Below are 10,000 nucleotides of genomic sequence, written 5' to 3'. Positions count from 1 at the left end.
CGAGAGGTGAGAAAATGTTTTTTTTTTTTCTTTCTTTTGTGTGTGTTTTTGTTGTCCCTTTCATCGCTTCCCTCCTTCCCCTTCCCCCTCCTTCTCTTTTTATCATCACCTACCGCGTCTCCCCCCTTTTCTCCTACTCTTTTCCCCCCCTTTTGGTACTATGCTATTAGGCAAATGTATTTTTTTTATATGTGTGTATGTATGTGCGCGGCCGTTCTATCTGTGTTCCTCGCCGGTCGCTCTTTGTGGGGTGGCCGGAGCTAAAGGGTTTTATTGCCCCGGCGTGGAGGAAATTCGGTCTGCCTTTCGGGAGGAGGAGGACGACGTGAGAGAGAATCGCGTGGAGGTTTATTCCGTCTTGCTTTTGGTTGTTTTATCTTCAGAGTGGCGTGAGTGTGGAGGTTTATTCCGTCTTGTTTTTGTTGTTGTTTTATCTTCAGAGTGGCGTTGAGGATTCGTTGGTTTTGTTTTTTTTTTTAGAATTTTGTTTTTTGTTTGTTTTGTTTGGGGTTTTGAGTAGTTGAGGACGGGGTGATGTGTTTTTAGCTAAGGGGAGTCTGTTGATGTTAGTTAAACCCCTGTGGTGTTATGATCGCCGTCTTTCGCACCCAAGTGTTGCACGTGGACGAGGGTTGAGGCGGGGGGTTAGGGCAGGGGTGAAGGTAAGGGGAAGGGGAAGGGGGTGGGAGTGGGGAAGGGCTCGCCTCCGGGTGCTCCTCCGTGAATATCTTATGGAGGTGCCGTGGGTAAAAAGCCCCCCCTGCAGCTTTTCGTGGTGTCCGGCGCCTGTTGGGAAGGAGCGAGGGGGGTGGGGGTCCTTGTCACTTTCCTTTCTCTCTCTCTCTCTCTCTCTCTCTCTCTCTCTCTCTCTCTCTCTCTCTCTCTCTCTCTCTCTCTCTCTCTCTCTCTCTCTCTCTCTCTCTCTCTCTCTCTCTCTCTCTCTCTCTCTCTCTCTCTCTCTCGTCTCTCCTTTTTGCTTCGCTTTTCTGTGTGATTTTTATTTCTTTTCTGTTTAGTTTTCTCTTCTCCTTTTTCCTTGTCATCTCTCTCTCTCTCTCTCTCTCTCTCTCTCTCTCTCTCTCTCTCTCTCTCTCTCTCTCTCTCTCTCTCTCTCTCTCTCTCTCTAATTTTGTCTATCTATCTATCTATCTATCTATCTATCTATCTATCTATCTATCTATCTATCCATACATCCATCTATCTGTATCTATCTTTATCTATATCTATCTGTATCTCTCTCCCCCCTCCTTCCCTCCCTCCCTCCCTCCCTCATCTGCATATTGCCAAGGTCAGCGCGGTACCGTCGGCCTAATGGTGATGGCCGGAGCGCATTGGACTTTCTCTTCGTTCGTATTTGGGATTTTTTTGGGGGGTGGGGGGTAGGGGAGGGCGATGGATGATTAATTGATTCTGGAGGGAGGGAGAGAGAGAGGGAGGGGGAGGGAGGGAGGGAGGGAGGGAGGGAGGGAGGGAGAGGGAGAGAGAGGGCAGGCGGCCGCTTCGTTTTTTTTCGAGTTTTATATTGCGATCTTTCGTTCTCTATCGTTCTATGGCTGTTTTTTTTAATCTGTAGTTTTTTTTATATTGTCTTATTTTCTTTGTCAGGTGTTGTTATTATTATTATTATTATTATTATTATTATTATTATTATTATTATTAATTATTATTAATTATTATTATTATTTGTGTGTGTGTGTGTGTGTGTGTGTGTACTTATGTGCGCGCGCTTGTACCTTCAAGGTCAGATTGATTCCAGGCGCCTTTATCGGCGTGAGTGTGTGCATCCGGCGAATGACTATTGTCTAGTTAGGAGGATTGACTCTCTCTCTCTCTCTCTCTCTCTCTCTCTCTCTCTCTCTCTCTCTCTCTCTCTCTCTCTCTATCTCTCTCTCTCTCTCTCTCTCTTTCTATCTTTCTGTCAATCCCTTTTTCTCTCTCTCCTCACACTCACTTACTCTTCACTCTTTCCTTCCTCTTCCTCCCTCCCTTCCCCTGTCCACCTCTCCTCCCCTTCTCTTCTTCTCCCAGACCCTTTCCCCCCCTCCCTCCCCCCTCCCCCTGCCTCAACCCTTTCCCACACACCTTTTCCCACGCTTCGAGGCACCGAACATACCAATATGACCCCTCGGTGTCTACCCCTCATCTTACCCTCTTCCCCTCATCTTACCCTCTTCCCCTCATCTTACCCTCTTTCCCTCTCGGCTAAAGGGGTGCTGTAACGTGACCTCCGATGACCTAGGTCTGTCAGCGGGTTCTCGTCGCCGCTCTCGCTCCCGTATCCGTCTCTCGTAACGGAAAGGGTTTGACGTCTGGTGTCACGCCCCTTGTCACGGGAGGTTGGATGGGGGGGTGAGGGGGGGGTAGCGAGGTGCTCCGTGGCGGGCGAGGGGTAGGACATTGGGTGCTTCTTCTTTCTTGTTCTTCTTCTTTTTCTTCTTTTTCTTCTTCTTGTTCTTCTTCTTTTTTGTTCTTGTTCTTGTTCTTGTTCTTATTCTTATTCTTCTTCCTCTTCTTCTTCTTCTTCTTCTTCTTCTTCTTCTTCTTCTTCTTCTTCTTCTTCTTCTTCTTCTTCTTCTTCTTCTTCTTCTTCTTCTTCTTCTTCTTCTTCTTCTTCTTCTTCGTCTGTCTTTTCTTTTTCTTCTCTTTTCTTAGATTCGTCTTTTGTGCATGATTATTTCCGATTTTTTTTCTTCAATTACTTACAGTATGTTTGTTTTCTTCGCATTCATCAGCATCAACCGTCTTCGTTTTGTCTTTGTATCTTTCGTGTTCATCAGGAAAACCGACTCTGATTTTCCATTTATGTTTCTCTCCCTCCGTTGCGTTTCCTGCGATTCCTCTTTCGTTTTTTTTTCTGCGATTCCTCCCTCGGATGTAGGGGCTGGGGGGAACGTTACGTAATCGCTGGCCGAGTAACGAGCAGACGAGTCATCGCTGTTTCAAGGTGACCCCTCGCCTGACCCCACCCCGACCCCCTCTTAATTCTGACTCTTCCTTTCTTTTTTTCTATTCTTTCTCTCTTTTCTCTTCTCTTTCTTTTCTTCTATTTTCTTTCTTTTCTCTCTCCCTTCTCTCTCTCTTCTCTCTCTCTCTCTCTCTCTCTCTCTCTCTCTCTCTCCTCTCTCCTCTCTCTCCTCTCTCTCCTCTCTCTCTCTCTCTCTCCTCTCTCTCCTCTCTCTCTCTCTCTCTCTCTCTCTCTCTCTCTCTCTCTCTCTCTCTCTCTCTCTCTCTCTCTCTCTCTCTCTCTCTCTCTCTCTCTCTCTCTCTCTCTCTCTCTCTCTCTCTCTGGTGCCCAACATTTGTTAGGCCAATGCATGTTTGTGTCTTTGTTTATGTATGTGATTTTGTCATTCGTGTGTCTTTATCCGTCTGTATTGATGTCTGTATTTGTGTGCGTTTTTTTGCGTGTGTGCGTGTCTTTTTGCGTGTGTGTGCGTGTCTTTTTTGCGTGTGTGCGTGTCCTTTTTGCGTGTGTGCGAGTCTTTTTGCGTGTGTGTGCGTGTCCTTTTTGCGTGTGTGCGTGTCCTTTTTGCGTGTGTGTGCGTGTCCTTTTTGCGTGTGTGTGCGTGTCTTTATTGCGTGTGTGTGCGTGTCCTTTTTGCGTGTGTGCGTGTCTTTTTCGCGTGTTTTTGCGAGTGTGTTTGCGCGTGCATGGCAGCAGCGGCGAGGCACCTCCACCCGACGCGACCGCCGGCAGCTCAAGCCGAGCATGACGAGCCCGCGCCCATGTCACAACACTTCATTGTTATTGTCCTTGTTCTCCGTTTGGTTGGCGCGCCCGCTGGGTTTGGAAAGAGGGAGGTGAGAGGGAAGGAAGGAAGAGGACTGGTAGTGGGGAGGGAGGGGAGAGGAAGAGAAGAATGAGAGAGAGAGAGAGTGAGAGAGAGAGAGAGAGAGACGAGAGTGAATGGGGGAAGAGGAGGAGGCGGTGGTAAGAAGATCATGCAGCGAATCTTGACATTCCTGGCGTGCTCAAGGTCGCGGCGCTGGCGAGAGGCCCGTGCCAGGGATTCTCTCTCTCTCTCTCTCTCTCTCTCTCTCTCTCTCTCTCTCTCTCTCTCTCTCTCTCTCTCTCTCTCTCTCTCTCTCTCTCTCTCTCTCTCTCTCTCTCTCTATCTCTCTCACTCTCTCTCTCTCACTCTCTCTCTCTCACTCTCTCTCCCTCTCTCTCACTTCTCCCCTTCTCCCTTCCTTTCTTCACTCCCTCCCCAACCCCTCTCCTTCTTCTCTCCCCTTCCCACTTCCCCCTTCTCACCCTCCTTTTCCTTTTCCCATTCCTTCCCTTCCCTTTCCTTCTCTTCTCCCTTCTTCTCTTCAGTCGACATCCACCTTCTCTTCCTCCTCTCCTGCCGTGTCCCTTGCCCCAAGTTCCTTCCAGGAAGGAGAGAGAGGAAGCACCAGGCAGCCGTTCCTGCCGAGTCCTCCTTCCGCCTTCCTCCTCGTCTCCTTTTTTTAGCCTGCCCTTTTTTGGGGTTGTGTTCTCGCCGTCTATGGTGTCGCGATGGCGTTATCTCTGGTTTTAATTGTCGTGTTCGGCTCCCCCGCGGAAAGCCTTCTCTGCTCTCCTTATCTCTTAAATCTCCCTCTTATCTCTTCCCTCCTTCAGCCTCACCCTTCCTTCCTTCCTTCGCCTCCTGTTCATCTCATTTTCCTCCCCTTCTCTTCCCTCTCCCCCTTTTTTATGGCCTGTTTCTTCGTCCGCCTCCCTTCCTTCCTTTCCTTCCTTTCCCTTCCCTCCCTCCCTCCCTCCCTCCCCTCCCCTCCCCACCTGCTGTGGTGAATCATCGCACTCCCCATCCCGGGCGGGCCTCACGCGGGGCCGCACCCTCTTTGGGGCTCCCACAGGGGGGCGCGAGAGACCAGGGGCGGGCCGACCACGGGGACTCTCGTCGGTGTTCCAGGGGAGATTTGGCGGTGGTTTTGGACGGTGGCGCAGAGAGGCCCGTGCGGATTTGTTCAAGGGTGTGCCGCGCTGGTGTGGGTGGATGTGGGTCGGATCGGCGGGTTTGTTTTGTTGTGATCGTGAGGTTGGAAGGAGGATTGTTGACGGGTCGGCACACGTTCCGCCTCCGCTTCGGAATTTCGCCCTTCGGTTCTCGCGGGCGACGGGGCTCGGCTGGTGGAAGCCCTCGCCGGCGTCATTCCCTCGGGCCCCGAGCGCTGCGCAATTTCCCCGGCGATCGTTAGAGCGAAAGGTCACGCCGGGGGTTGCGACACGGCGGTATTGTTCCGTGACCGCGGAGTTTCGGAGTTTCGGTGGCCGCGGAGGAGGCGTCGCGGCGGCCAGGCCTCTCTCTCTCTCCCTCGCTCGCCCGCGGTGTGGAGACTCGGCGGCGCATGTGTCGGCGGCGTGCGGTTGGCCTTCGAGAGCCCCTTCCGAGGTGTCACCTTGCCACGTGCGTGTCAGAGCCACCGGTGTGTTCAAACTCGGGCGCCTTTCCCACGCTGCCGGAGCCGCGCCGCTGATTGGTCGATGCCACGAAAGGTGCCTGCGACTGTTTTTCTGCGGGTAAACAGTCCCATCCGGCTCTCATTTCTGCGCCACGCGGCCGCATTTCGCTGCCGTTTCGAAGGGCGGGATGAGGGAGGCCCCGGCGGAGAGGGGGGCAAAGCGACGGCGATCCGAACGAGGCCGGATGCCCAGATATCGACCCGGTGTCCGCGGCTGCGCTGAGTCAGGGAAGGGCTTCGGAATCGTGACGTCAGCCCGATTTTCCCACGCGGAGAATTTGGCGGGAACGCGTCGAGCCCGAGCACGGTTTCGCTTTTCCCCGTCCGGCCGGCGACGCGGGGCTGCCCTCGCCCTTCCCCTTTATTCCCTCCACTCGGGCCCCTGCGGCAACACTTCCCTGGACGCAGCTTCGTTGCCTCGCAAAACGCCCAAACGCAGCGCTGATGGCCACGGGCGGCTCCCACTTGGTGTGTGTGTGTCTGCATTTGTGTGTCTTGTGTTTGTTTGTCGGTGTGTGGGTCCAGTTGGAGGTCTCGTGGTCGCCCCGACGTCGCCCTTCGTTCCAAGACGCCCCGAGAGCCGTGCCCCGCGCCCCCTACCTCTCCCGTCATGACTAAGTATAGCCCCTCGCGCCGCTATTACGTCATGGCCACCTGGGGGAACCTCGGCCAACCGGGGGAGGCGCTGTGTATATATTAATCTCTCTCTCTCTCTCTCTCTCTCTCTCTCTCTCTCTCTCTCTCTCTCTCTCTCTCTCTCTCTCTCTCTCTCTTTCTTTCTTCCTCTTCCTTCTTTCTTTCCCTCCTTCCCTCCCTCCCTCCCCTCCCTCCCTTCCTTCTCCTGCCCTCCCTCTGTCGCCAATCCTTCCCCTCCATCCAGCCAGGGAGATAAAAGTGATCTCCGCAAGGGGCGAGGAAGGGATTTCGTTATCTCCGTGTTTATCTTGGCGAGGTGGTTTAAACCTCGGCCGTAATGGAGGGTTATCACAAGGCGGCCGATAATGCGGGATTTCGAATCGGGTTTATTATTGAATTTATGTTGCGAAGGGCGTCGGGTGAATGTTTCGCGGGGATGTCGTTTAAGTTCCCTCTCTCTCTCTCTCTCTCTCTCTCTCTCTCTCTCTCTCTCTCTCTCTCTCTCTCTCTCTCTCTCTCTCTCTCTCTCTCTCTCTCTCTCTCTCTCTCTCTCCCCTCTTTCCTCCTGTGCTTGTAAGGCACAGATCGTGTTACTGATCATATATACAGTCTCTCTCTTTCCCTCCCTCTCTCCTTTTCCCTTCTCCTCCCTTTCTTCCTACTCCCTCCGTCCCCCCTTCTTCATTTTCCTTCCTAATCCTCTCCCTTCGCGTCCCTCTCTCTCCCTCCCTTCCTCTCCCTCTCTCTCCTTCTCTCTTCCCTCCTATCTTTGCCTCCTTATCCTGTTCTTATCCCACCAGGAGTGTCTCTACCCCCCACCTCCACCCTCTACCCTCACCCCCTCCCTCCTCCACCCCACACCTCACAGTATCCACATTCCTCGCTTTGAAGGATGACTTGACACCCTCGAGACGCTCAGCTCACCTCCCTGCAGCTCCCATGCGTATAAATACACCCCCTTGTCATGGAGAATGTCATAGCAACGCACCGCCATTTTTGTATATGCCAGAGTGTCATGCGAGGGGAAGGGGTGAGGGTGAGGGGAGGATAGGGTTGAGAGGGATAAGGGGGACGAGGGGATATTATTACGAGTCATTTATTTGGATGGGGGGGAAGGGAGGGAGGGGAGGGGAGGGGAGAGCAAGGCGCTGGCATGTATGGGCGTGTCGCGGTTTGGGGTTCCGAGAGGGGGGCTTCTCGGGCCCAGGCGGTTTTGAGTTTCTTTGGCTGTGCTGGCGTGCTTTCTGTTTTTCTTTTTCTCTTTCTCTGTCTTTCTTTCTTTCTTTATCTCTCTCTGTCTTTATTCTCTCATTCTTTATCTCTTTCTCTGTCTTTATTCTCTCTCTCTCTCTCTCTCTCTCTCTCTCTCTCTCTCTCTCTCTCTCTCTCTCTCTCTCTCTCTCTCTCTCTCTCTCTCTCTCTCCTCCACCCCTCCCTCTCTTCCTCTCCCACCCCCTCCCTCTCTTCGTCTCCCACCCCCTCTCTCCCTGCCCCTTTCCTTCTCTCTCTCTCCTCTCCCCTCTTTCCCTCTTCACCTCTTCCCATGTATATATGCCTGCCTGTGTATAAGTACATATACTTTTGTTTGTGTGTGTGGATGCACTCGAGTGTGGTTTTGCGCGGTGCGGTTGCGGCATTTTACAACCTCATCGGCCATTGCTGCCTGGGCCGTCTGTCCCCCCGTGGTCGTGTATCAGAAGTCGCATCGGAGCCACAGGGCCCTTGGGCATCGACTGCGGCTGCGTGTGTGACAGGTGACAGGATCGGCAGACTGTTTACCCCTGTTTACCGGGAGGCTCCTGTCAGCTCCCACGGCCCCTGGTACCCGTGTGTGGCAGGAATGGGCACCCTTTTTGCTCTCTCTCTTTCTTTTCGTTGTGCTCTTTCTCACTTACTCTCTCTTCTCCTCTCCGTCTTCCTCCTAGCCCTCTCACCTCTCTTTCTCTTTCTCTTTCTCTTTCTTTCTCTTTCTCTTTCTCTTTCTCTTTCTTTCTCTCTCTCTTTCTCTTTCTCTTTCTCTTTCTCTTTCTCTTTCTCTTTCTCTTTTTCTTGTTCTTTTTCTTGTTCTCTTTCTCTTTCTCTCTTTCTCTTTCCCTCTCTCTCTCTCTCTCTTCTTTAACTCTCTCTCTCTCTCTCTCTCTCTCTCTCTCTCTCCCCTCACTTCCTTCCTTCGCATCCTCCCTGTCTCCCTCCCATCCTTCCTATCTCCCTACCTGTGTCCCCTTCTCCCTCCCCCCCTCTCTCTCTCTCTCCCGTTACTTTCTTTTATGTCCGAATATTGTTTCTCGCGTTTTGGCATGTCGTTTGACGAGGGCTTTTTGACCTGCCCGGGGGAGAGAAAGGGCGGGCGGCTCCATTACGGCTGCGAAAGGGACCGAGGTTTGTTACACACAATGGGCGTGTAGGCGCAGCGCGGGCGGGCGGGCGGGCTGAGGTAGACACACACCAGCGCGGATTCTTTCTCGTCTTGTGCTTTCGGGGGAGGAATTCCAGCCAAGGGGCCATTGTTCACTTTTGGCAGCCCCTCGACTCGCGTAGGCGGCCGTTAGCGGGGGGAATATTGTTTAAAAATTTAAATTGCCCGGTGTAATTTGCTTTTAAATTACGCGCACCGGCTTTCACTTGTTTTCCCTTCGCCCGGGCCGCCGCCTGCGGTTTTTCGCGCCAATCGGGAGGCCGTGACGGCGACCCCGACGGCGCAGTTTCAAATTTGCAGGCCTTTGAGAGCCTTGATTATAGGCCTACCCGCCGTGGACGTAAATGATGACAAATATGATGGGTTTTCTTGCGTAAGCGAGCGGCCTCGGCGGGACAGGCAGTTATTGGGCAAGGAAGTGTGTGTGTGTGTGTGTGTGTGTGTGTGTGTGTGTGTGTGTGTGTGTGTGTGTGTGTGTGTGTGTGTGTGTGTGTGTGTGTGTGTGTGTGTGTGTGTGTGTCTCTGTGTGTCTGTGTAAGGCATTTTTCTTTTTAATTTTCCGTTTTATATCACTTCGGATTTCGAAATTGGAGTAAGAACGTTGACGGCTTATCCGTCACTCACGTGGTTGTATTTCAAGAAAGGATCAATTTTCCTTACATAACCCTCCTAAAAAAGGCCTTAAACCTTAAAAAAAACGAAACAGACAAAATAAAAAAAAGGTGAACGAGTGTTTGGAGAAGTGGTGGTCGAATCAAAACGAAACAAGACAACAGACAAACACGCCGAGGAGAGGCAAACACACACACACACACACACACACACACACACACACACACACACACACACACACACACACACACACACACACACACACACACACACACCCGCCCTCACACTCCCGAGATTCCCGCCAAATTCGATTCATTGTGGGCGGGTGTGCGCAGGTCGATGTTCTTTTTTTTTTTTATTGCTGAGTGATTTGTTTGATCTGTTTTGAATGAGGGAGAAGGGGAGGAGACGGAGAGGGAGGGAGGGAGGGAGGGAGGGAGGGAGAAGGGGAGGAGACGGAGAGGGAGGGAGGGAGGGAGAAGGGGAGGAGACGGAGAGGGAGGGAGGGAGGGAGGGAGGGAGAAGGGGAGGAGACGGAAGAGGGAGGGAGGAAGGGAGGGAGGGATAGATAGAGAGAAGGAAGAGAGAGAAGGGAGATAGAGAGAGAAGGAAGAGAAGGGGAGAAGGAAGAGAGAGAGGGAGAGGAGGAAGAGAGAGAGGGAGAGGAGGAAGAGAGAGAGGGAGAGAAGGAAGAGAGAGAGGGAGAGGAGGAAGAGAGAAGGAGAGAGAGGGAGAGGAGGATGAGAGAGAGAGAGAGGGAGAAAAGGAAGAGAGAGAGAGAGAGAGAGAAAAGGGAGAGAGAGAGAAGAAAAATAAAGAAAGAAAAAAAGATAAGAATAAGAGAACGAAGAATAAGAAGAGAGAGAGAAAATAAACAACAAATCC

The 10,000-nt window shown here is 52.2% G+C and overlaps 1 protein-coding gene across 12 annotated transcripts in view; it reads left to right on the top strand.

The window, feature by feature from the left end:
* Nucleotides 1-10,000, top strand: part of LOC113819873 (transcriptional activator Myb) — an 83,306-nt gene that overhangs the window by 61,237 nt on the left and 12,069 nt on the right. The window contains exon 1 of one of the 12 annotated variants that reach the window (XM_027372092.2): nt 1-6. This exon is cut by the window's left edge and continues 142 nt beyond it. The exons of 8 other annotated variants lie outside the window; for them this stretch is intronic. In XM_027372092.2, the coding sequence (XP_027227893.2) occupies nt 1-6 (6 nt within the window). Of the gene's footprint in view, nt 7-5,458; nt 5,510-5,880; nt 5,920-10,000 lie in introns of those variants that run through there. 3 more of the 12 variants (XM_070121238.1, XM_070121236.1, XM_070121237.1) reach the window with 3 other exon arrangements.

Source organism: Penaeus vannamei, chromosome 4 (genome assembly GCF_042767895.1).
Source record: "Penaeus vannamei isolate JL-2024 chromosome 4, ASM4276789v1, whole genome shotgun sequence".
NCBI lineage: Eukaryota > Metazoa > Arthropoda > Malacostraca > Decapoda > Penaeidae > Penaeus > Penaeus vannamei.
The sequence above is the reverse complement of the archived record's forward strand: the minus strand, read 5'-3'. Positions and strand labels throughout refer to the sequence as shown.